This window comes from Cherax quadricarinatus, chromosome 84, assembly GCF_038502225.1.
Source record: "Cherax quadricarinatus isolate ZL_2023a chromosome 84, ASM3850222v1, whole genome shotgun sequence".
NCBI classification, from domain to species: Eukaryota; Metazoa; Arthropoda; class Malacostraca; order Decapoda; family Parastacidae; genus Cherax; species Cherax quadricarinatus.
The window spans coordinates 15940625-15967836 of NC_091375.1; the positions used below are offsets into that span (position 1 = coordinate 15940625).

Sequence of the window (27212 nt, forward strand, 5' to 3'; positions counted from 1 at the left end):
GAGGAGCGATTGGTGGAATGATGATGTAAAGAGAGTAGTAAGGGAGAAAAAGTTAGCATATGAGAAGTTTTTACAAAGTAGAAGTGATGCAAGGAGGGAAGAGTATATGGAGAAAAAGAGAGAAGTTAAGAGAGTGGTGAAGCAATGTAAAAAGAGAGCAAATGAGAGAGTGAGTGAGATGTTATCAACAAATTTTGTTGAAAATAAGAAAAAGTTTTGGAGTGAGATTAACAAGTTAAGAAAGCCTAGAGAACAAATGGATTTGTCAGTTAAAAATAGGAGAGGAGAGTTATTAAATGGAGAGTTAGTGGTATTGGGAAGATGGAAGGAATATTTTGAGGAATTGTTAAATGTTGATGAAGATAGGGAAGCTGTGATTTCGTGTATAGGGCAAGGAGGAATAACATCTTGTAGGAGTGAGGAAGAGCCAGTTGTGAGTGTGGGGGAAGTTCGTGAGGCAGTAGGTAAAATGAAAGGGGGTAAGGCAGCCGGGATTGATGGGATAAAGATAGAAATGTTAAAAGCAGGTGGGGATATAGTTTTGGAGTGGTTGGTGCAATTATTTAATAAATGTATGGAAGAGGGTAAGGTACCTAGGGATTGGCAGAGAGCATGCATAGTTCCTTTGTATAAAGGCAAAGGGGATAAAAGAGAGTGCAAAAATTATAGGGGGATAAGTCTGTTGAGTGTACCTGGTAAAGTGTATGGTAGAGTTATAATTGAAAGAATTAAGAGTAAGACGGAGAATAGGATAGCAGATGAACAAGGAGGCTTTAGGAAAGGTAGGGGGTGTGTGGACCAGGTGTTTACAGTGAAACATATAAGTGAACAGTATTTAGATAAGGCTAAAGAGGTCTTTGTGGCATTTATGGATTTGGAAAAGGCGTATGACAGGGTGGATAGGGGGGCAATGTGGCAGATGTTGCAAGTGTATGGTGTAGGAGGTAGGTTACTGAAAGCAGTGAAGAGTTTTTACGAGGATAGTGAGGCTCAAGTTAGAGTATGTAGGAAAGAGGGAAATTTTTTCCCAGTAAAAGTAGGCCTTAGACAAGGATGTGTGATGTCACCGTGGTTGTTTAATATATTTATAGATGGGGTTGTAAGAGAAGTAAATGCGAGGGTCTTGGCAAGAGGCGTGGAGTTAAAAGATAAAGAATCACACACAAAGTGGGAGTTGTCACAGCTGCTCTTTGCTGATGACACTGTGCTCTTGGGAGATTCTGAAGAGAAGTTGCAGAGATTGGTGGATGAATTTGGTAGGGTGTGCAAAAGAAGAAAATTAAAGGTGAATACAGGAAAGAGTAAGGTTATGAGGATAACAAAAAGATTAGGTGATGAAAGATTGAATATCAGATTGGAGGGAGAGAGTATGGAGGAGGTGAACGTATTCAGATATTTGGGAGTGGACGTGTCAGCGGATGGGTCTATGAAAGATGAGGTGAATCATAGAATTGATGAGGGAAAAAGAGTGAGTGGTGCACTTAGGAGTCTGTGGAGACAAAGAACTTTGTCCTTGGAGGCAAAGAGGGGAATGTATGAGAGTATAGTTTTACCAACGCTCTTATATGGGTGTGAAGCGTGGGTGATGAATGTTGCAGCGAGGAGAAGGCTGGAGGCAGTGGAGATGTCATGTCTGAGGGCAATGTGTGGTGTGAATATAATGCAGAGAATTCGTAGTTTGGAAGTTAGGAGGAGGTGCGGGATTACCAAAACTGTTGTCCAGAGGGCTGAGGAAGGGTTGTTGAGGTGGTTCGGACATGTAGAGAGACTGGAGCGAAACAGAATGACTTCAAGAGTGTATCAGTCTGTAGTGGAAGGAAGGCGGGGTAGGGGTCGGCCTAGGAAGGGTTGGAGGGAGGGGGTAAAGGAGGTTTTGTGTGCGAGGGGCTTGGACTTCCAGCAGGCATGCGTGAGCGTGTTTGATAGGAGTGAATGGAGACAAATGGTTTTTAATACTTGACGTGCTGTTGGAGTGTGAGCAAAGTAACATTTATGAAGGGATTCAGGGAAACCGGCAGGCCGGACTTGAGTCCTGGAGATGGGAAGTACAGTGCCTGCACTCTGAAGGAGGGGTGTTAATGTTGCAGTTTAAAAACTGTAGTGTAAAGCACACTTCTGGCAAGACAGTGATGGAGTGAATGATGGTGAAAGTTTTTCTTTTTCGGGCCACCCTGCCTTGGTGGGAATCGGCCGGTGTGATAATAAAAAAAAAAATCTAGGAAAGAAAGATTAAACCTGACCAATAATAAATTTTCTCTGCTATGATTTGAATGATATACAGAAGACTGAGTGTATGAAGAGAGAAAGAGGTTAAATGAACAAAAAAGTAGAAGAAAGGAGAAAATGGGTGAGTCTTTATCAGTAAATTTTGCTTAGAATAAGAAACAATTTTGGAGATTAATAAAGTGAGAAAGCTGGGAAGCAAATGGACTCAGCAGTCAGAAGCAAAAGACGAGAGATATTAGAAAGAATATCAAGAGGAATATGGGGGTGCTGGAAAGATGGAGAGAATATTTTAAATTGTTAAATACTGATGATGAAAAGGAGACTGTAAGAGAGGGAAAATATTTGGTGAATAAGAAAGAGACAGGTGAATGTGGGGTGCAAGTACATGAGGAAACGGGCAGAATGAAAAGGGATAAACCAGCTGTGATAAAAAGACTAAGACTGAGATGCTTAAAGCAAATGGGGATATAGTTTGTATTTGGTCAGTATCTGTATAAAAGAAGGGAAGGTATCTAAGAATTTGCAGAGAGCAAGCAAAGGTGGGGATTCATTTGAATTGTGATGTCTGAGCATTACTGCCAGGACATCTACTGAATGACTGATAGTGAATGTTTTCTTAAATAACAAAAAAAAGGCACAATACCGTGACTGGAACGATACACAAATAACCCGCACATAAAAGAGAGAAGCTTACGACAACGTTTCGGTCCGACTTGGACCATTTACAAAGTCACACTTGTAAATGGTCCAAGTCGGACCGAAACGTCGTCGTAAGCTTCTCTCTTTTATGTGCGGGTTATTTGTGTAATGTTTTCTTTTTTTGGGGGTTACCCTACTTTGGTAGGCAATGGCCGGTATAGTAAAAAAGAAAAAGTTTCAATGCTTTTTTTATTGTACTGAAGTTTAACTAGTGAATGTATTCAATACTGTACTTAAAACACCTGGGAGAGAAAGTAAGGCCATCTCTTCCAGAAAAATGAACGTGTGTAGAGCAAGGAATCCCAGCAATCACAAAACATAACCAACACAATCTACCAGTAGTGCACTAGTCACTACAAAAGCAATAACCTAAACATCAGTAGCTGGAGTAAATAAGTGAGATTGAAAAATCTGGAGAGATTTTAAATTCTATAAATTTTCAGTTTTTTAAATATCTTTTATTAAATTTAAGAGATTTGTTCTGAGAATAGAGATATTCTTGTCTGTCTTAGTTTATTTATTTATGTAATTTAAAAACTCTCAAACTGTTTAGATATTCAGCATTTACAACATGAATTTGCTGTTACATTAAAAATTTTCTATGGAACTTTACTATCAGTTATTACCAGCTTATGGATATCATGACTTAATGACATAAGGAAATGGTATGGTGATACCGACAAGATGTGGAAAAAGACACTTATGTACAGTTCAGGACATTTATTAAAGGAAACGTTTCGCCACGAGTGGCTTCTTCATTAGGACTGAAGAAGCCACTCGTGGCGAAACGTTTCCTTTAATAAATGTCCTGAACTGTACATAAGTGTCTTTTTCCACACTTAATGACGTATTACATAAATCATAACAACACTGCAATCAATCCATTTCATAGTCCATTAGTTCCCTTTAACAAACTTTATCCATGATTCATTACAAGTCTCATATTATAAGTTACCCAAAAAAAAATTAAATGTGCTATCCCAGAGTGAATATGGATGGGTCAGCATTATCATTACACTGTGAATGTTTTGGTCTAAGACAGTAAAACATAAGTATTATACATTACCTTTACATCAAGACCAGGGATATAGAACACAGTATCAGCTGACACAGACAGTGAAGGTGGTGGTGGTGCTCGTAGTTTACCAGTTGATATATTGGTGCGCGCTTCATTTTTTTTACGAAGCGAGCCTGGACTACTGGGGGTTTCTGATATACCCCCAGAAAAACTTCGTTCCTTTTTCATTCTGCTGTACAGGATACCAAAATTTATATTAACGTGATGTTTACTAAGAAAAGAGCATAGTGAAATTATTCGAGCAGTAATTTAAGCAATGTATAATGCATAAAGTACTATAATAAGTTTTGAAAGTGATGAAACACTATCACCCTTATACACTTACATGGAAGTTAAGTTACACAAAAGGACACATTAATTAAAACACTAATGAACTCATACTGATATGAAAAGATGCTACTATTCCATAGACAAAAGAAAGCAACATTAGTTTTTAAACAAATGTGAAGAAGAAAAAAGCTGTCCACTCTGAAATTTTCTAATTTCATTTCAAGGTAAACTGGTAAAAAAATTAGAAAATGGCATAAATTGTGCTGATATTAAAAAGTGACAGAAAAGACCCCATGAATTATAGGCCTGTTTGACTGACAAGCACTGCACTTAGTGTTCCCATTTTGAAAAAAAAAAAAAAAATTCTGTGAAAGTGGAAACTGACCTCTTCTCCTCTTCCCTAGACACACACTTGGTATATAGGTTACACATGCCAGAGCTGATACACACTCTCACATCCAGCTCCAAGTCAATGCTAGGGTCAAGGGGCTTGACTGTGCCTGAGCTACTTGAGCCATGTCCACCACCTGGAGTGATGGGACCTAAAAGATATCAAGGTTTACAGTCGGACAATTGAAAATTGCATTCCTGTGATGCTGATAAAATGCTGAGCTCACTTACACACACTATATGTATTTAAAGAAAATTTACTTTACCCATTTTGGGTTTAAACAAATCGACATTCAGTGGATGAGAGATTTCCTGTTTTAACCCTTAAACTGTCCAAACGTAGATCTACGTCCACGTGCGGGGGGCTCCGAATGTAGATCTACTTTTTTTACATGCTTTCAAATGGGGAAAATCAAGGTCAAAGCGCTATGCATGTGAACGTAGATCTACATTTAGACAGTTTAAGGGTTCAAGGGATGCAAACAGCAATGAGAAAAAATGTCATCATGGGAAATGGTACAGAAGGGTACCACAATTTTTTTTTCCACAAACTGGCTGTCTCCTACCAAGCCATGGTGACCTAAACAAGAAGAAACACTTTCACCATCACTCACTTCATCACTGTCTTGCCAGAGGGAAACTGATACTACAGTTCAAAACTGCAAATATCCCCACCCTTCCTTCAGAGAGCAGGCATTGTACTTCCCACCTCCAGGACTGAAGTCTGCACAATAATATTTATAACTTATATAAGACTTAAAAGATATAAAAACTTATGTGTCAGATAGCAGGTCACCCAAACTGAGGCAATGTGTCACTAGCACTGGCTTTACCTGAGCTATGAGTGCTAGAGTGGCCAGAGAGTGGTGCTGTTGCTGTGCCAGGGGTACTGCCACTGCCACCACCCTGTGTGCCATCATCTTTGAAGTAACTGCCATCAACATAACTATGAGTTTTGTCACTGTCTAGGACATTCACCAAGCCTGTCAATCCTCTGACACTCTTGTTCACTGCACTTCTTATGTTGTCACTGCTGCAAGAGGAGAATCTTTGCTTACATACTTAATCTGAAAGATCTTAAATTATTAATTTGAAGAATGCCAGATTTAGATTTAAAACAAATTTGGTTGCAATAAATAACAACTGAACCGAGTCAACACATTACAAGTGAAGCAGAAATAAAAGTTTAAAACAGTATTCAAATGAGCATATCAATGAATATTTCTAGTCTCATTAACACATGTAATATGATACAGGCAAAGTAGATATACTTTGAAATACTAATATACTATGCAGATTTAATATTTATAGCTATACCTGAAGTTAGTGATGGTAATAGTATCTGTCTCTGTGTCAGACACATTAGTAGGAGTAATAGTTCGTGCATGTCCTGGTGAGGACAAGAACACATCGCCATTGTCAATGTCATCTGTTGGGTAGGAGTCTGATGACCCGCTGGTGAAGGACAGGTGCCGGCTGCAAGGACAAGCAAAGACTAATGTTTTGGTGGAGAATACTGGCTTAACACATACTGCTGCTAGGTGGAGTTATATAATGCAGTATTAGGTGCAATAACTTACTGTCAAAATGTAAAGGTGGCCAAAAGAATGCATAAAGTAGGAAAAATATTCTTTGCAATAATTGGACAGTAAATTATTCTTGTAGCCACAATTCTCAGTAGCTATTTAATAACTTAAGGTGTCTTATCTTGTACACTACTCTGGTATTCAACATTTTTTAGTTATTACATCAGCTATACATTTTGAACTGAAGAATAGTGACTTGAAGTAGAAAACACATTCACCATTACACATTCTTCAGCTGTTTTTCAAAAAGTGCCCATACATCACAATTTAAATGACCTTCTGAAGAGTAGCATCCCCAGCTATCCTTCAGAATACAGGCACTGTGCTTCTCACCTCCACAACTCAAGTCCTGCTAACCAGTTTTCCCTGAATCTTTCAACATTTGCTCATAATCATTTAAAAATATCTTACTGATCTTTACTCATTGCATAAAAATCTAATACATTATGAACATCCTTCCATATTATAGAGTATCACCATGAAAAATATTTTCCCAAGCCAGACTCAGGATAAGAAGTTCTGGTTTGAGTGTAACATGCGAGAAAGGTGATCATCACATAATAGATACTAGAAAGGAACTCACCCTTGAGATGATCCATCCACAAACTTGACCTTCTGAGCTGTGGCATCATTGGCAGTGTGGCATGGAGAGCTGTCTACACTTATGGATGCCTGGTCAATACTGCCCCGACTTCCACAGCTCCTGAAACAAAAGGATAATAGATGTAAGTATTTAATCTATTTCCAAGGATACAGGATGATATTTGCCTTGGAAAGATAAATTTGTTGAATTTAGTTTTAAAACTGAGACAAAATTCTACATGTCCAAAACTTAAAAAAAAAAAAAAAAAAAAAAAAAAAAAAAAAAAAAAAAAAAAAAAAAAAAAAAAAAAAAAAACATTAGTTAGTTCATTGACTATTATAACTAAGATTCATTCAGTTTAGCCAAATAACTTGGAGAAGTAAACCATATTCATTAAAATGGATTTTTTATTTTTTAACACTTCCGCCATTTCCCACCGAGTTAGGGTGACCCAAAAAGAAACAAAAACCCCAAAAGAAGGAAAAAAACATTTATCATTCAACACTTTCACCATCACTCATACATAATCACTGTCTTTGCAGAGGCACTCAGATACGAGAGCTTAGATGTCCCTCCAAACTGCCAATATCCCAAACCCCTCCTTTCAAGTGCAGGCATTGCACTTCCCATTTCCAGGATTCAAGTCCAGCTAACCAGTTTCCCTGAGTCCCTTCACAAAATATTATCCTGCTCATACTCCAACAACTCGTCAGGTCCAAAAAACCATTTGTCTCCATTCACTTGTACCTAACATGCTTATGCACACTTGCTGAAAAATGTCCTTAATATTTCTAAAATTTCAGTTATCTGGATCTGGGCCTAATCTTGTGACGATGACTGACTCTACAATAATGATTAGCAACATATAAAACTCTTCATGGTTGTGGGATATCTAATTTTCATCATTTATCCATTACAATTTTGTTCACATCCTTCACAAACCTGTCTCCTACACACACACACACATTTATTTTTTTTTTATTAACACACTGGCCGATTCCCACCAAGGCAGGGTGGCCCGAAAAAGAAAAACTTTCACCATCATTCACTCCATCACTGTCTTGCCAGAAGGGTGCTTTACACTACAGACACACACACATATATCTGACAAATCCGCCTCTTTCACTTGTATAAATTTGACAAACAAGCAGCACTTACACTGCCGGTTCTTTTACTTCAATAGTGGGTGAGGGAACTCTGAAGCTCTTGGACCTCAAATGAGGTTTGGGTCCCAGGCCCAGCCTGTCCTTCATGGATGTTGCCTTCACACTCTGACGACGGAGTTTCTTTATCACGTCCCGCCGGAAATCGTGGAATACTACTGCTTCCAGCTCCTGTAGTCGCCGCATTTCTTGTTCTATGGTAGATGCAGAGGCTCCCAGCATTTTAAGATCATTTACTGTTTTGGCTTGTTCATTCATTTCAATTTCCAGGAGCTTGGCTCTCTGTCTAGCATCCAAACTGGGGTCAAATATGAAGGCTGGGAGGCTCTCATTGAACGTAAATTGTCTCCGCAGAGCAGATGATTCTTGCTGAAAAGAAACACAGGTTTGTGAAAAACTTATATAAAAAGTACTAGCAGTTGTAGCTTGATAATAGTACAGGTTAAACTGATGTGTTGTCTAAAATTTCTTCTGAAAATTGTGGGTTAGTTGTGAATTTTGCCAGGCACAGTATTGTAACATTTTATTATTTCTTATGAATATTACATGGAAGCACATGAACAGCAGATTGCAGAAGACACTATGATCTTCCTGGGTAGACAGCGAACCAGGGTTCGTCAGGTTACAGCCAACCCAAGCATTGTACCTTGATGAATGCAATATCTTTAAAGTAACATGACTCACGAAATTGTAATGACGCGATTGCAAATAATCCATACCCCGGCCGGGATTGAACCCACGGTCAGAGAGTCTCAAAACTCCAGACCGTCGCGTTAGCTATGTGCTAACCTTCCTATGGTATAGAAATATACCTAGTTGGACGAATCTTATTGTGGCTAGCTGGTCCAGTGGCTAACGTGACGGTCTGGAGTTTTGAGACTCTCTGACCGCGGGTTCAATCCCGGCCGGGGTATGGTTTCTTTAAAGTACTTGTCTAATTTGTTCATGTAAGTTTATTGGTTTGATTACATTCAAGGAATTGTCACTGTATAGGTCACCTATAGTGATACAATTTTTCAGATGTAATCAAACCAATAAGCTTACACAATGAAGAGCTGAATGAATTTAGTCATCAGACTTTCTCCATAAAATTGGTGTCAGGCAAACAAAAGTAATGTCCTCACAAGAGCTTGAGTATGTAAGAGGATAAGAGAATCAATCATGTGTATATTATCTAAGCATAAATTTCTGTACTTAATTGATGATGCTATATTAAACATAAGATTTAAACAGATATCAACTCGTAATAAAATATCTGGCACATAAAGTAAAGAAAGTCATAGAAGAGGGAAGTGCCATGGAATATGAGGTATGCTTTGATAATACCTATGGATCAACAAATGATATAGGAAAAAATGCCAATTACAAAAAAAATATTTATGTACTGAGAATAACAATGCTGCCATAGTATGTACACTGTGACAACTATATTACCTGGGATGTAGCAGGATCAATGTGGTCAACGTCATCATCTGAATCATAATTGGCTTGAGGCCCAGCAGTGTCAGGAGCACCGGTGAGCATGGTTAGTGTACGAGCCAGTGCGCTCAAATGCTTGCCAATGTTTACATCCAAGTGTAGGTCAACTCCTTCCATTTGCCACTGGACATTCAGCAGCCATTTAGCATTTTCTGCTGTTGGAGTAGTTATTATTACACTAATTATGCCAAAATAAAGACCCCTAAACGATCCAAACGTATATATACGTTCTTACCGCTAGTGCCCCAAACGTATATACTGTATACGTTTTAATTTTCCTGCCTCCAAATTTGGCACGATTGACCTGAGATGCATGGTTAGCATAGAATGGGTCTTAAAAATTCTGGGACCACTTAGTACCTTGTGGGAGAGCCAGTTAAATTGAGCGCCAGCTCGAGCAAACAGTGCGGCAAACACCAAGGATTCACTGATGTAATGTCATATTAACACTCCCCTTTTAAGAGGAAAGTGATATTAACCCCAAGTTTAGGGTCCGTCTATCTCTGTCTGTCTATCTCTGTCTGTCTTTATCTATCTGTCTCTGTCTATCTGTCTCTGTCTATCTGGCTCTACCTCTTTTCATCTGTCTCACAGGAACACACAAATACAATTATGCGATAGTAAATGACCAAGACAGGTGTAAATGTCCACCTGTCAATGTGTTTGTGACAATTTGAGTACAATTTCAGTACCTAATATTAGTGTCAGAACAAAAATTGGTTATGAAATGCCAAGAACTACAACAAATTGTAATTATCAGAACATACAAATTATATAAAATAATACTGTATAGAAATGAGAAAAAATGGTATACTGGTATCACTTCCTCAAGCAGCAGGACTCGATGTTGCTGTCAGGTGAGCATTAAGTATGTACTTACCCTAATTTTTTTATTTTAATCCTATAACACTTAGAAAAATTTTCTCTATTTCAATGAAAAAAATTATTTTTTTTTATTTTTCAAAATATCTGGGGCCCTGGGGGAGAGAATGTATATATATGTTTGGACCATTTAGGTCCATGAAACCAAGATACGTACAGGGAAATGATGAAATCACTTTCTAATGGGTGAATTTTTTTAATCACACCAGCTGTCTCCCATTGACTCAGGGTGATCCAAAAAAAGAAGAAATTAATGTTTTTCTTCTTTTAACGTTTAGCAATTTAAACAGAAGGGGTTACTAGCCTTGGCCGAATTATTGTTACAATATTATATTTATGGGGAAGCACTAAACTCATAGGGATCATAGACTGGGGAATGTGAAGCAATCAGATTTGATCCAAGGAAGGGAAGGAGGCATTTTCTAACAAACTTCATTTTTTTTGTTAAAATTCGTAAATTTTCACACTTTTAATTGAAACTGCAAATAATTTACGAATTTTTGGACAAGAGCCCTGGAAGAATCTGTCACCAGCATCACAGCACACTCTTAAAGGTCATGCAGGGTGATGTGGTATTGCATCAGCCATTATGCAACAAAACTTACTGGCAAAGGAATGGCTGACATTAATGTGGAAATACGATTCTACCATAAGGGATGGATTAAGGGGCAGGCCAGCTGGGAATACAATTTAGCTTTATTAGGCTAGGTAAAACATTAGTTTTATATATTGTTCCTCCATTATAGAAATGTTGAATCAATATTTTAAAGAATATCAGTATCAGTCTGTAATGGTGCCAAAACATAAGCCTGCCTGTAGCACCAAATTTTCCAGTCTGGTATTCTCTAATATGAGATACTGGTTCAGGTTTATTATTTTAAGCTTGCTACAAACATGCAAGAATTTCATAGTGTTATTTTTCAGTGAAAGTAGGTATTAGACAGGGATGTGTGATGTCACCATGGTTGTTTAACATATTAATAGATGGGGTTGTAGAAGTGAATACCAGGGTGTTGGGGAAAGGTGTGGGATTAAAAGATAACAAGTCTGAAACATAAATATAATGGGAGTTGTCACAGCTGTTTTGTTTTTGGGAGATTCTTAAGAGAAGATGCCAAGGTCGATAGATGAATTTGGGAAGGGACGTAAAAGGAAATTAAAAGTGAACACAGGAAAGAAAAGGGTAACGAGAGTAACAAAAAAATTAGGCAATTAAAGATTGGATATCAGATTGAAAAGAGGGAGTATGGAGGAATTGAATATGTTTAGATATGTGGGAGGGGACTTATCAGCAGATGGGTCTATGAAAGATGAGGTGAACACTAGACCTGACAAGGGAAAATAAGGTGGGTGGTTCATTGAAGCATCAGTGGAGATAAAGAACATTATCCATGAAAAAAATAAAAGGGGAACATACCCGAGTATAGTGGTACCAATGCTGGTATATGGGTATAAAGCATGAGTTTTTTTAGCAATGCAGATAAGATGAAGATGTCATACTTGAGGACAATGTGTGATGTGAATATTATGAAGAATTTACAGCATGGAGATTACGAAGTGTGGAGTTACCAAAAATATTATTTGAAGGGCAGAGGAGGGTCTGCTGAGGTAGCTTGGACATATAAAGAGGAAGAGCAAAATAAAATGACTAGGAGGGCATATAAATCTGAGGTACAGGGAAGGAAGGCAAAGGATCGGCCCAGAAAAGGTTGGAGGGAAGCAATAAGGGAGATTTTGAGCACAAGAGGCTTGAACATCCAACAGCCTTGTGTGAGCATGTTAGATAGAAGTGAGTGGAGGCAATGGTTTTTATGGTTTGATGTGCTGTTGGTCTGTGAGCAAGGCAACATTTATGAAGGGATTCAGGGAAACCAGTTAGCCAAATCTGAGTCCTGGAGATAGGAAGTACAGTGCCAGCACTATGAAGGGGTTGGGGATGTTGCAATTCAGGTTATCTGACACCTGTGATGTCAGCACACTTCTGGCAAGACAGTGATTGAATGAATGACTGTTTAAGTGTTTCTTCTCTTTTTGGGTCACCCTACCTTGGTGCAAGATGGATACTATTAAAATTACCTTAACATAATTAATACTCTAAGAACTGATAGCTGACAGAACAAAATCCAACATATGGCCATTAATGTGAGTGGGAAAAAACACATTACTGTATTCTTTAAATTATTCAAGTCTATCAGTTCCAGGAAGTTACAAAAACAGGGATTCTGTTGTAGGCAATCAATCCAGGAGTTAAAGTCACCAAACACAAGAAGACAACTACTATTCTTAGCAAAGGATTCAATAAGGAAACCAAATTCATCAAGAAACAAGGAATCTATGCCATCAGTGCTTACTGGTATATGGTGAACACCTGACAGACAAAGAATAATACAGCTTCTCCTCACTTAATGACAGAGTTCCGTTTCTAAGACCACGTTGGTAAATGATTTCGTCGCTAAGTGAGGAGCATATTATAATGGTAGTGGGTTTGTGTCAACTATCTTTAATATTGTTTTAATGTCACCTCTGCACTATTTATAACATTACTGGTATATTTTTAAATGTTTATACAGAAGTGTACTGTATATTGTAATAAACAGAATAGAGTAAATAAGCTCTAGTATACATTATTTAGGCATGCATACTGGTCAGAGAGCCCATTGTAAGTCCGAGGCATTGGTAAATGAGTACATCGCTAAGTGAGGAGAGGCTGTATTGTAAATATTGTAAAAATTATAATAATGTAAACCGTAGAACTGTAAAAATATACAATAACTGTACCCTTTTCAGAGTGTCCAGCAACAGTGCGACTGCAAACCTCGTATGTTCCCTCAGAAACTGTGCACAAATTGATGGTCGTATCCTTAAAATCAGGTTTCCAGTCATCCAAGCTTGTCTCAAACTCGGGAGCAAAGCGCATGCAGAATCCCTTGAAGCGAGCTTTACACACCAGTGAGCCAGAGTTACATGCAGAAATGATGGTGCTCTCCAATGTTACCACCAGAGCATCACGTGTCTCTGTTGAATCTACCTGATGGCTTACCTGGAAATAAGAAAATTTTAAATAATATACAAAGTCACCAAGTAAATAACATGAATCTAATTGTCTGACCTGTGTTATATTTGCCTGTATTCAAATCAAATGAAAAAGCTTTTTGTGCAGGTGAAATATTCCAGGAATAAAGATGCCAAATGTTATACATGTGTCCTACTGATCATCAGATGAAATATTCCAGGAATAAAGATGCCAAATGTTATACATGTGTCCTACTGATCATCAGATGAAATATTCCAGGAATAAAGATGCCAAATGTTATACATGTGTCCTACTGATCATCAGATGAAATATTCCAGGAATAAAGATGCCAAATGTTATACATGTGTCCTACTGATCATCAGATGAAATATTCCAGGAATAAAGATGCCAAATGTTATACATGTGTCCTACTGATCATCAGATGAAATATTCCAGGAATAAAGATGCCAAATGTTATACATGTGTCCTACTGATCATCAGATGAAACATACTAGGAATAAAAATATCCAAGTGTTGCATATGTGTACTATTCATCATGACTTAGTTTCTGAAACTGATTTCAGAAAAAATAAAATGCTATAGCATGCTATTTTAACTATTAGTTACAGTATATCAACTCACTGTTCGGCAAGGGTTGAGTGGCAGGCAGATGCCTATGTCATCTACTGTCAGCTGCAGATAGACATTGTTTGTGATGTGCGCAGCAGAAGACAAGGATGAAAATTGGGGAACCTTTTCAAAAACTTGTTGTGTGGCTGTTAGTACCTCCTGAAAAAAAAGTAAAAATTAATTCCAACATCTGTTATTTTCAACAAAAGCAAGATGGCCTTCCCAAAAAGAAACATTTACCCTCACCACAAGGACTATAATGATTGCAGAAAGTGTTATTTTATGTACCAACCTTGTTCAGAGATGCACGCTGTTCACTCCAATACTCATAAGCATTTTTGTAATTAAGCCACACGAGAACAGCTCGGTCTACTGCGAGTGGTTGAACGCACACCAGTGGTCGTGTTAGTGTGATAAGCACCACCTCCCCATCATCACCAACACTCAACATCTCATTGTATAAAGCATTGCGCAAACCTGCAATGTCAGATACAGCACACAATGTTAGTCATGGAAAAAGACACTCACTGAATAAGATGTGTAATTAGATCCAGTACTTAAGCATACTATGAAACAGAATTTCAATACTATCATTTTTTCTTTATTTTATTTCATATTACAAAATTCTATTTTTACCCCATGGGGAAGTGGAGAAGAATCTTCCTCTGTAAGTCAAGTGTATTATAAGAGGCGACTAAAATGCCAGGAGCAATAGGCTAGTAACCCCTTCTCCTGTATAAATTACTAAATGTAAAAATAAATGGTGGAACAGAATTCTTCCTCCGTGGGCCATGCGTGTCATAAGAGGCGACTAAAATGCCAGGAGCAAGGGGATAGTAACCCCTTCTCCTGTATGTATTACTAAATTTAAAATGAGAAACGTTCATTTTTCCTTTTGGGCCACCCTGCCTCAGTGGGATACAGCCAGTTTGTTGAAAGAAGAAGAATACTATTTTCCAACGTACATATTCTTGTTCGGAAGAATGCCAACTGCTGAAACTCTGGCTCTGCTTCCTCAAACATGTCATTCCTGATGAGCTGTCCAAGGGCCACATTGATATCCACCTGAAAAAGGGTAAAACTTTACCTAAAACCTTCAAAGCAACTCAGAAGTCAAGACTGTACAATTCATGCTCATGGATCATCATTCAGAAGAGGAAGAAATATTATAATCGTGAGAAGTGCCATACCTATTAAGATCAAACAGCACTACACAGTAAATGTAAAAGATATGCTAGAGGAAGTAGTGGAGGTTTTGAGGGAAAGTGTGAAAGGAATAATGTTTTACTAGAGACTGATAAAAACATAACTACTCATGTCCTATTGATTTTTTATGGAGGTTGATTGATGAGCCACTTTTGTCTCAATGTGAAGTGCAAATGAAGTGATATACCTCAAAGTTCATTCCTCTCAACTCAGGCATTGTTCTAGATGCACTCCTGTGGACTTATTCAAGTTTCAACCTGTGTTTTACTAGATTAAGGTTTCACACAGCTTCTGTATGTTCATCAGTGCAGCATATAATTTTGTTTTGAATAAATTTTTGTCTAAATTTCTAAAACCATTTTTATGTTTGTGAGATAAGTCTCTGCTGCTTGGGTTATTATGTTTAACCCTTAAACTGTCCAAACGTAGATCTACGTTCACGTGCGTAGCGCTCCGACCTTGATTTTTGAAAGCATGTAAAAAAAAACGTAGATCTACATTCGGAGCCTGCCGCTTGTCAATGTATATCTACGTGTGGACAGTTTAAGGGTTAAATATGCCTCTTCATTTAATGCCATGAGTTTATTTCCAGAAATGATGCTTTTAAATCTTTAATAAAGATGTAATACATTTTCCACAAAGCACTTAACACATCTATACTATGCCAAGTTTTATCATGGGTTAAAATTAAAAAAAAAAGAATACGTCTGACAAAGCTCAAACCATCTAACCTGTGCTTTGCCAAATATTTTCATGGGCTGAGTAGGATCAGAGGAAGTGCGGCTTGGCCGGCTAATGTTCTCCACACGATTGCTAAGTTGCAGCTCCACAATGCCAGTTTCCAGCCTCACAGCTGACTGCGTAGGTGTTGTTGCTGTGATGATAATTCCCTGAAAACAGAATCAGCATCAAATTTACAATTTTCTCTTTCATAATTTAATTATCCAACTAGAGCTATATCTTTATTTAATTTGGTTTACTCTGCAATACCTGAAGGAAGCCATATGTAGTGCTCTCCAGATCCTCTCTATACTTCAAGACTGTACTGCATATGTTAAATATTTATTGACTGAATTTACATCATTGCTTTTACAAAACTACAAATCCCTGATCCAAACCAGAGACCTAAGTTTAATTCCCTGATTGGATGAGACAAATACACTCTCTATTTCCCTAGTAGTAAATAAAATCCACAACTGTCTGTAAAATATGTGTATAATCATTAGTATGGCTATGCTGTATATTTCAGCACCTTTAATTCAGAATATGAAAGGAAAGAAAGTGGCCAGGCACTGAGGTTTTCCTTGATAATGATCAGAAGGCACAAGAATAGTAGATCTTCCCTAACTCTTTTCACTTTATAAATTTCAAGACCAGCTAAGACTAATTTATGGCTTATAAACCTTAAGTCTGCCAAAAGCAAGGGGATAATAACCCCTTCTTCTGTATACATTACTAAAATTAAAAAGGGAAACTTTTGTTTTTCTTTTTGGGCCACCCTACTTTGGTGGGATACGGCCAATTTGTTCGAAGAAGAAGAAGAAGAAAAAAAAGGAAACCTTAAGTCGAAGCTGAAGTGTAAAGAGAAGTCGCTGAGGCTGAGAGACATGACTAGGTCCCTCCTCTGTCCATAGTGGTACAGGTTTGTCTCCTCCTGCCATTTTCTGCACAACTTCATTGACTTCCTGTTTAGGGTTATAAAAATTATTGTGCTCAAATTGAGAGACAGTATTCTTGTAAACTATATAAGAAGATAATACAAAATGTTGACATCTGAGGTATGTTTTAATACTTTAAGTTTTAATAAAACCATAATCAAGATGATTATATTTTAACAATTTTTAAAAATGAGATACAAACTTTCATGAAGACTTTCTGGACAAAGACAAGGTGGTTGAGCAGGTCAGTGGTTAAGCTATGTTCCAGTGCACCGATCTCTGCCACGGCACTCAGGTAGTTCCCCTCACGCAGGACCATACCATCAGCTGCTGCAAACAAGTTGTAACTTACATTGAACCACCTAATGAGAATTCACATTACTCCATTTCTAGCATCAATTGCTATGAACAAATTATAATTTAGTTTTTTAGGAGCTGATAAGATTCCTCTTCTTAAAGTGTGATGCTCTCTAACTCTTCAAGAGATATACACTACAGTGGACCCCCGGTTTACGATGTTATTTCATTCCAGAAGTATGTTCAGGTGCCAGTACTGAACGAATTTGTTCCCATAAGGAATATTGTGAAGTAGATTAGTCCATTTCAGACCCCCAAACATACACGTACAAACGCACTTACATAATTGGTTGCATTGGGAGCTGATCGTAAAGCGGGGGTCCACTGTACTTCAATGACAAACGTATGTTGAGAGCATAACCTTTCATCATTAATTTCCCAGCACAAATGAAAACTCAGGACATGTTTCCTTAAACCTGTTGCCTCTCTTCACCTAGCAGTAAGTAGGTACCCAAGTGTTAGTCAACTACTTTAAGTAGCATCTTGGGGAAGAGGATCACAAAATCTCCAATGGAAATAAGCCAGACAGCTGCTTTGCTGAGTTACTAATCTTTTGGGTTAATAATTCAAATAAAGTAATCTTCTTCCTGTTCCCTCCTCATTAATTACAGTTCACTTAGATGGAGAAATTTATAATACAATATATACAAGGAAACATATTTAATTGAAACATGTAATTTTATTATGTAATCAGACAGCTTTTACATTACATTACCACAATAAACTCACACCTTCTAAGAACATGACTACCATATTGAGGTAAACTATAAAATTCTTATATGAGCTAGAGCTTGAAAGAGAAGCTATCATTATTTTTTTTATTAGCACATCAGCCATTTCCAACTGAGACAGAGTGACCCGAAACAGAAGAAAAACTCATCACTACATCACTGTATTGCCAGAGGTGTGCCAATACTACAGTTCAAGAACTGCAACATATCCCTACCCTTCCTTCAGAGTGCAGGGACTGTACTACAAACCTCTAGGACTCAAGTACTCTAAGGAGTGTCTTTGTAACCAAACAAATATAGAGCAACTATACCTGCATGTTGATCAGTGCGGCCAGGGTCATCTTGAATTAATTCTGCCTCAACATGTACTTGAGGCAACTGGATGCTGGCCGATGAGGGAAGGTGCGTCTCAATTGGCTGGCAAAAAGAAAAACTTATGCCAACATGAAGTACAGAATAATGACATTATATTTATTCATAAGAACTGTGAAAACTATAAACTTTAATAAAAGCCCAAAACTACTTGTCTGTTGGCAATAATTATGAGTTGGAAGTAGACAATAATATTGCTTGTGGTATAAAGAGAAGCCTCCTCCTTATATCCAAACCACACTATTGTATTCTGCCTGAAACTGCCATAAATAAGTCCTCTTGTATAATCTCCTTCAAACTGTCATAGTTATCTTTTTATACTGTAGTTTTCCCTGTTGGTGTAGAGGGTTACAACAGCCTTAGGGCCATATGAATACTTCAGCAGAATTTATCAGTATCAATGAGAGCAGCAAGGATGGATGTTACAGCTCGCCAGGTCATGCAGTGGAAGGCTGGGCAGGGAAGAGAAAAAAAGAGAACAGAACAAGGGTAAGCAACTCACCAGGTCCTGTAGTGGGAGGCAAGAGAGTGCAGGACAGGACAGGACAAGGCAGCATAAATTTACATAACTCACCAGGTCTTGCAGTCTGGTGGAGAAGGAGAGGTGATGTGTTGGCAGATGTACAGTAAACTTGGCCTTGGCTCCAGTGATTCCTAAGCTAGACACCTGCTCCATGCGGTACTGGGCTTGCAGTGAAGGTAGGAGAGCAGCTTGGATGCTCAAACTCTGTAACAAAACAATCCATATATTTAAACTCATTTTATATGATTGTAATTAACCCGTAAACGGTCCAAGCAGATCTACGTTCACATGTGTAGTGCTACAAAAGTAGATCTAAGTTTTTTTACATATTTTCAAATATAACAAAAAAAAAGTAGATCAAAGTTTTTTTACACATTTTCAAATGTAGAAAAACAAAAAGAAGATCTACTTTTTTTACATACTTTCAAATGTTGAAAAAACGTATATATACGTTTGGACCGTTTACGGGTTAAAGTGATGAATATATTCAAAATAATTTTGCCTGACACACTACATTCAGTAAACACATGATTTAATGGACAAATAAGTGTAATTATTCATATTTCTACATCATTTATAAGTAACAGGTTTCCCTGTGTGAGAAGAAAGAACCAGGCTAAGATTTTAATAAGTAGTTCCTTCATATTAATTATCATTATGACTCCTCCCCCATCCATCTACAAATCAGTATTTTTAAGACTCTCAATATTGAATTAATGAGCTTTTCCATAATATAGTTATAAAATATGTACTAATCTGGACACAGGAAATGTTACCAAGCATTGAAAAAGATTCAAAAGCATTTTTAAGTTAGTCTGAAAAATAGCACTTACAGGAAACTGGACAATGCAACTGCTATCAATCAACTGCCAAGGTGGAGACATAATAGACTATGTGATAGATTTTGATAAATATGTTGCAGTTAGATTTTTTCATAATATAAGTTTTTCACTTGGTACCTGCAATAGGATAGAGAACTGAATGACTAATGGGTTGAGCAGAGCATCTGGAGGGATGGGTTCATGTGGTCCTGGAGGTTCTTGAGGGGGCCGTGGTGAGGCTGTTACATCTGGTTCATCAACAGTTGCTCCCCGGCTCAATCTTGCACTTGGACGTGCAACACGCAACTCCTGTGATTATAAAGGAAATACAAAGTAAGAAACCAGTTAGCCAGATTCGAGTACTGGAGGTGGGAAGTACAGTGTCTGCACTCTGAATGAGGGGTGGAGGTGGGAAGTACAGTGTCTGCACTCTGAATGAGGGGTGGAGGTGGGAAGTACAGTGTCTGCACTCTGAATGAGGGGTGGAGGTGGGAAGTACAGTGTCTGCACTCTGAATGAGGGGTGGAGGTGGGAAGTACAGCGTCTGCACTCTGAATGAGGGGTGGAGGTGGGAAGTACAGTGTCTGCACTCTGAATGAGGGGTGGAGGTGGGAAGTACAGTGTCTGCACTCTGAATGAGGGGTGGAGGTGGAAAGTACAGTGTCTGCACTCTGAATGAGGGGTGGAGGTGGGAAGTACAGTGTCTGCACTCTGAATGAGGGGTGGAGGTGGGAAGTACAGTGTCTGCACTCTGAATGAGGGGTGGAGGTGGGAAGTACAGTGTCTGCACTCTGAATGAGGGGTGGAGGTGGGAAGTACAGTGTCTGCACTCTGAATGAGGGGTGGAGGTGGGAAGTACAGTGTCTGCACTCTGAATGAGGGGTGGAGGTGGGAAGTACAGTGTCTGCACTCTGAATGAGGGGTGGAGGTGGAAAGTACAGTGTCTGCACTCTGAATGAGGGGTGGAGGTGGAAAGTACAGTGTCTGCACTCTGAATGAGGGGTGGAGGTGGGAAGTACAGTGTCTGCACTCTGAATGAGGGGTGGAGGTGGGAAGTACAGCATCTGCACTCTGAATGAGGGGTGGAGGTGGGAAGTACAGTGTCTGCACTCTGAATGAGGGGTGGAGGTGGGAAGTACAGCATCTGCACTCTGAATGAGGGGTGGAGGTGGGAAGTACAGTGTCTGCACTCTGAATGAGGGGCAGGGTTATTGCAGTTTGGAGGAGCATCTGAGCTGTAATACTGACATGACTCTGGCAAGACAATGATAAGAGTGAATGTTGGTGAAAGTGTTTCTTCTTTTCCAGGTCATCCTACCTCAGTATTAAAAAAAAAAAAGAAGAGAGAAAGAGGAAAAAATAGTATCAAATAAATTTCCTTTGCTTCACCAATACATTTACAAGAAAAGAAGCACTGTGTAATAAAGTCATGATCTTTAAATGTATTTTACATAAAACTTACTAACCATAAGTGTTGAGGAGAGCTGCTTGCTGCCTCGAGTCATCATGTCGTGAAGAATGACAGGGTGCTGGGGAATGTCAACATGAACATCTCCAATGGTGATAAGTGCTGAGTTCTTATCTTTGGTCTTGCGAGAGAGACTGGAGTAAAGTCCTTGACTCTTTCCAATGGTTACCCGCACTACTGTCCTGCAGGAAAAACTCATTGCAGTGTCCATCCATCAGTACCCCGCACTTTACATACTTATAAACCTTGGAGTTAAAAACACTGTAATCTACTGTAATTTACTCTTGGATGTGTATCTTTTAACCCTTAAATGGTCCAAACATATATATATACGTTCACTTGCGCAGCGCCCTGAATATTCTGACAAAAAAAAAAAAAACTTTGTTTTTGGTCAGAATAAAAAAAATCTTTTTTTTTTTTATAAAAAAAATAGCACAAGGTACTAAATGGTCCCAGATTTTTTTAATATGATGCACACCGAGTGTTAAGACCCATTCTATGCTGACCAGGCATCTCAGGGCAATCGTGCCAAATTGGGAGGCAGGAAAATTAAAACGTATATATACGTTTGAGGCGCTACTCGTAAGAATGTATATATACGTATGGACCGTCTAGGGGTTAAAGTAAACCCAGTCACATGACATTATACCTGTAATCAATCATTTTTTTATAGCTTATGCTTAAGTAATTTATAAAAGTAACCGAGAAACTTGACCTAACCTTGATAAAATTGCCATAATATATAGCAGTGTATGTTAACCCTTTGACTGTCGCGGCCGTATATATACGTCTTACGAGGTACCGTGTTTGACGTATATATACTCATAAATTCTAGCGGCTTCAAATCAAGAAGGAGAAAGCTGGTAGGCCCACATGTGAGAGAATGGGTCTGTGTGGTCAGTGTGCACCACATAAAAAAAATCCTGGAGCACGCAGTGCATAATGAGAAAAAAAAAACTCCGACCGTTTTTTTAATTAAAATGCCGACTTTGTGTTCTATTTTCGTATAGTATTTATGGTTGTATTCTCGTTTTCTTGGTCTCATTTGATAGAATGGAAAGCATATTATAGAAAAAGAGATGATTTTGATTGATATTACTATAAAAAGAACCTGGAAATGGAGTTCAAAGTGGGGGAAATGTTTGATTTTTGCCGATGTTCAAAAATAAACAAATTACATCATTGTCCAATATATGTCCAACTAGCCATTCTAATATGCAGTCATGAATTGGTTGATGTTATTTATACAAATATTACAGTATTGGAGTAGTCTGCATAATAGTAAATCTTCTATTTTTTGTTTGAATAAAAATTCAAAATAGAAAGCAAGAGTAATATCAGAGGGGCCTGGAGACATGACTGATGAACAAAGAAAATGTTATTTTAGAGCCAGGAATGTCTGCATTGTTCATTCTGGAGATTATTTTCAAATTGTCATATTTTTTAATTTTCGTGAAATTGGCCAAATTGCAAATTTCTGACCACGTTAATGGGTAGTTGAAATTGGTAATTGGGCAGTTTCTTGTACTCAATCGATAGAAAAAAATGGAGTTCTGAAGAAATAGCTATGAGTTTGGTCGACTGGAAGAATGGAATTAGCCGAAAATAGGGCTCAAATTGGGCGAAATCGCCGATTTGTAAATGTCACCAAGGTCGCTAACTTCGCGAGAGCGTAATTCCGTCAGTTTTCCATCAAATTTCGTTTTTTTGGTGTCATTACAATCGGGAAAAGATTCCCTATCATTTCACAAGAAATTTTTTTTTTTTTTTTTTTTTTTTGAAATTTTGTGACACCAGGAGACACTTCAGGATTGGGGGTTGCGACAGTCAAGGGGTTAATAATACCCAACCATAACATCAATGGCATACTGTATACTAATTTTGTGACTATAAAACTGACTTTCACAGTTATCTCAATGATGCATTTATGCTTTATTTGGCAAAATGATGCTTGAAAAATAAACCAAGATTACAAGTTTGATTAAAAAAAAAAAAAAATCTTCATTTGAGTGAGGAACTTACTGTTGGTTTGGAGCAATGCCTTCAAGAAGAACTATCATGGTGTTTCCAATGTGACCTGTATGAGAGAGTTCTGAAGTTGTACGCTGGGTGGCTCGAACTGGGGTTCTAGCTCCACGAACTTTCTCTCTTCAGGATGGAAACAGAATTTATTAAAGCTTTCACAAGTTCCTTTACTGCACACAGTTTATTATTAATAAATTCATAGAGAGCACCAAATCCATAGGAGCTATTCAGCATTACACAGCAGAGGTGAAAGAGATGATAAAGAGAAAGGAGTGGTGCCGAGAGAAAAAGTGAAAGGGATGGTAAAGGAGAGTGATGGCATTTAGGGAAGGAAATGGAGCAGGAGGTGGAGGTACAGAATTTCACATAAAGATACGAGGTTTTAATTTTTTTTTTTTTTTCAACAAGTCGGCCGTCTCCCACCGATGCAGGGTGACCCAAAAAGGAAGAAAATTCCCAAAAAGAAAATACTTTCATTATCATTCAACACTTTCACCACACTCACACATTATCACTGTTTTTGCAGAGGTGCTCAGAATACAACAGTTTAGAAGCATACACATATAAAGATACACAACATATCCCTCCGGCCGTATCCCACCGAGGTAGGGTGACCAAAATAAATAACAAAAGTTTTCTCTTTTTAAATTTAGTAATGCATACAGGAGAAGGGGTTACTAGCCCCTCGCTCCCGGCACATTAGTTGCCTCTTATGACACACATGGCTTACGGAGGAAGAATTCTGTTCCACTGCCCCATGGAGATAAGCGAAAATAAACAAGAACAAGAAATAGTAAGAAAAGAGAAAAAAGTCCAGAGGGGTGTGTGTGTGTGTATATATATATATATGCTTGTACATGCATGTGTAGTGTGACCTAAGTGTAAGTAGAAGTAGCAAGCTGTACCTGAAACCTTGCATGTAGACAAGACAGAAAAAAGACACCAATAATCCTACCATCATGTAAAACAATTACAGAGCTACATCTCGCATTAGAGGCCAGATGAGCATGCTAAAATCAGGTCACAAAGTGACCTGACCTCATTGCTTGCAGTCATATATATGCTTCTCCCTGATATTACCATAACTAAAGAGGGTCTTACAATTACAGTGCTTCCCACTGGGGACTGTTTCTAGAGGTCCCTGTAATTTCAAAAACTGTGACTAAAACTCAATTCTGTACATGCAGGCATGTACACAGCACCAGGATTCAAATGAGTTGGTTACTACACCTACCATCCGACTTATGACCTGCTCGACTTACGACCACTCGACTTACGACCGTGTTTTTTATGCCAAATTTCTGGGAAATAAACAACTATTTGTGTCGTACACAGTGTTTATCCTAAACCTTACAGTATAAAATACAGTACTAACAACATAAAAAGTACAGTAAAACATGAAATACCAAAATAAAACAATAAAATAAAGTCATTACAAAAATTTTTGTTGATATTCAGTAGTAAAGTTCGACTTACGACCATTTCGACTTACGACCGGTTTCTCGGAACCGAACTCGGTCGTAAGTCGGATGGTAGGTGTATATCTTTTTTTTATATTTTCATCAGTAAGAGTAATGCTACTGTTATACTGACTGCTGTAAGTTTAACAAAGATTATAAATATTACTAGCTTGAATTAACTGACAAGTGTTTCCTAATATTGTAACTAAGATGACCATAAAAACAAAGTTTGACACGGCAGACATCCTTAGAATTTGCAACTAAAAGAGTCTTGTCTGAGATCTCTTTTTCAAGAATGATTTCAATATTTTCTGAATCATTAGCCCTTTAATGTCATTCAAGGTATCTGATGAATAGTGATAGAACACTGAAGAAAAATACAAGATTCCTTCACCAACCTAAAAGTCAGTGAAGAATGAACAGCATTCATTTCTGCTTCCAGTTTGAGTCCACTTAGTGTTGCAAGCAGTTTTGTTCGATGAATTTTAGCAAGGCCAAATACGACAAATGGTGTTCTCTCTCCAGAAATCAAACCTGTTTTCAGAATATGAATTAGCATACATAAATTTATTGGGATATATGTGTGTATGTGTGTCTAACTCAATTTTACTCTACTTTTTAAACACTGGCTGTCTCCTACTGAGACAGTGTGACCCTACAGAAAAGAAAACACTTTTAATGTCATTCATTCAATCAATATGTTGCCAGAAGGGCCTTAACATCACTGTTCACCTCTCCTTCAGAGTGCAGGCACTGTACTTCCCACCTCCAGGACTCAAGTCCAGCTAACCAATTTTCCTGAATCCCTTCATAAATATTACCCTGCTTACACTCCAACAGCACATCAAATCATAAACACTACTTGCCTCCATTCACTCCTATTTAACATGCTCACACAATCCTGCTGTATGTCTCAGTCCCTAGTACTCAAAACCTCCTTCGCCCCTTTCCTCCAACCATTCTTTGGATGATCCCTACCCCTCCTTCTCTTCATCCCAGATTTATATGCCTTCTTAGTCGTCATCTTTTGCTCCATCTTCTCCATCTTCAGCCTTCTCTCATCTTAGCAACATCTGGAGATATATATATTTTCCCCTTTATTATTTCTTTTCTCCAAAGTAGTGTATAAAAATGATACTCACCAAGTTCCTTAGTTTTGTCAGCCACTACCGGAGGTGAAGACACAGTGGGCATTGGACCAGCTTCAATATCAGATTGCTTACTTTCCTTGAGAATATCATATTTACGACTGCCTTTGTATCCTTCTGAGGCATCACCAGTTACTGATGATCTGCAAACAAAGCAAACAATTCTTGTCTAATTTTACTGTTTTTTTTTTTAAACACTAGCTGTATTCCCGCAAGGCAGGATGACCCAAAAAAGAAAAAGAATTTTTTTTTTTCAACACATCGGCCATTTCCCACCGAGGCAGGGTGACCCAAAAAGAAAGAAAAAACTTTCATCATTCAACACATTCACCATCGCTCATACATAATCACTGTCTTTGCAGAGGCGCTCAGATAAGACAGTTTAGACATCCCTCCAAACTGCCAATATCCTAAACCCCTCCTTTAAAGTGCAGGCTTTGTACTTCCCATTTCCAAGACTCAAGTCCGGCTAACCGGTTTCCCTGAATTCCTTCACAAAATATTAAATTGTTCCCACTCCAACAGTTCGTCAGGTCCCAAAAACCATTCGTCTCCATTCACTCCTATCTAACATGCTCACGCATGCTTGCTGGAAGTTAGTAATTTATACAGAAGAAGGGGTTATTAGCTCCGTGCTCCCATCATTTTAGTCACCTATTACAACATGCATGGCTTACATAGAAAGGATTCTCTTCCACTTCCCCATGGAAACGAAAGGAAAAATAAATAAAAACAAGAATTATTGAAAGAAGAAAACTCAGATAGGTGTGTATACATATACGTGTGCATGCATGTGTAGCGTGACCTAAGTGGTAGTAAAAATAGCAAGATGTACCTATTATCTTGTGTATTTATGATAGAAAAAAAGAATTACAAAAAAAATTAAATTGTATGTAGTAATGATTTATGCAGGAAGGATATGTTTTATCATGCATTTTATCAGACTTGTAAGAAAAACAGACAGAACTCCACACAAAAGGATACAATATGTTGCAGTAATATATCATACTGCAATCATTTACTTAAATTATGATACTCTTGCCAACAAGGCATGAGTCAAGATTAGTTAAAAAAAAATCAAATTTATTTCCGCATAACATTTATGTCCAAAATCTATAACTTTTTCGTCTAAGGTTACCAATCACTATTAGGCAAGACTCTTGAGTATCAGTTTACACCACATAATACAAATGACTATGTACCCCATGGAATAAGTATTTCTTGTGCAAATTATTATTTTGGGAGATATTAGCAAAAATAGTACTGTACATTAATTTTCATGGAGAAGCACACCTAAACCAATCAATGCTTATAATAATAATAATAATAATAATAACAATAAGATCTTTATTTACTACAAGTACACACATGTACAAGGTATACAGTCCTAGCTGACAGCAACAACATACTACTATATAGAAAACCGCTTGTTATGCAGAGCATT

At 38.0% G+C, this 27212-nt stretch overlaps 1 protein-coding gene across 16 annotated transcripts in view; it reads right to left on the minus strand.

Annotated features, from left to right (window-relative positions):
- The window catches only part of tweek (transmembrane protein KIAA1109 homolog tweek), a 120554-nt gene that overhangs the window by 28603 nt on the left and 64739 nt on the right, over nucleotides 1–27212 (minus strand). For 11 of the 16 annotated variants that reach the window (XM_070103214.1, XM_070103213.1, XM_070103211.1 and 8 more), the window contains exons 46-66: nucleotides 25763–25911; nucleotides 25019–25154; nucleotides 23158–23283; nucleotides 21134–21317; nucleotides 19806–19976; nucleotides 18898–19050; nucleotides 18263–18368; nucleotides 17066–17193; nucleotides 16765–16890; nucleotides 15937–16095; nucleotides 14965–15064; nucleotides 14292–14476; nucleotides 14012–14158; nucleotides 13135–13396; nucleotides 9430–9629; nucleotides 7991–8364; nucleotides 6833–6952; nucleotides 5981–6139; nucleotides 5497–5696; nucleotides 4659–4815; nucleotides 3992–4175 (exon numbers count right to left, since the gene is read on the minus strand). In XM_070103214.1, the coding sequence (XP_069959315.1) occupies nucleotides 3992–4175; nucleotides 4659–4815; nucleotides 5497–5696; nucleotides 5981–6139; nucleotides 6833–6952; nucleotides 7991–8364; nucleotides 9430–9629; nucleotides 13135–13396; nucleotides 14012–14158; nucleotides 14292–14476; nucleotides 14965–15064; nucleotides 15937–16095; nucleotides 16765–16890; nucleotides 17066–17193; nucleotides 18263–18368; nucleotides 18898–19050; nucleotides 19806–19976; nucleotides 21134–21317; nucleotides 23158–23283; nucleotides 25019–25154; nucleotides 25763–25911 (3526 nt within the window). The remainder of the gene's footprint in view (nucleotides 1–3991; nucleotides 4176–4658; nucleotides 4816–5496; nucleotides 5697–5980; nucleotides 6140–6832; nucleotides 6953–7990; nucleotides 8365–9429; nucleotides 9630–13134; nucleotides 13397–14011; nucleotides 14159–14291; nucleotides 14477–14964; nucleotides 15065–15936; nucleotides 16096–16764; nucleotides 16891–17065; nucleotides 17194–18262; nucleotides 18369–18897; nucleotides 19051–19805; nucleotides 19977–21133; nucleotides 21318–23157; nucleotides 23284–25018; nucleotides 25155–25762; nucleotides 25912–27212) is intronic. The other 5 variants (XM_070103217.1, XM_070103215.1, XM_070103205.1 and 2 more) reach the window with 3 other exon arrangements.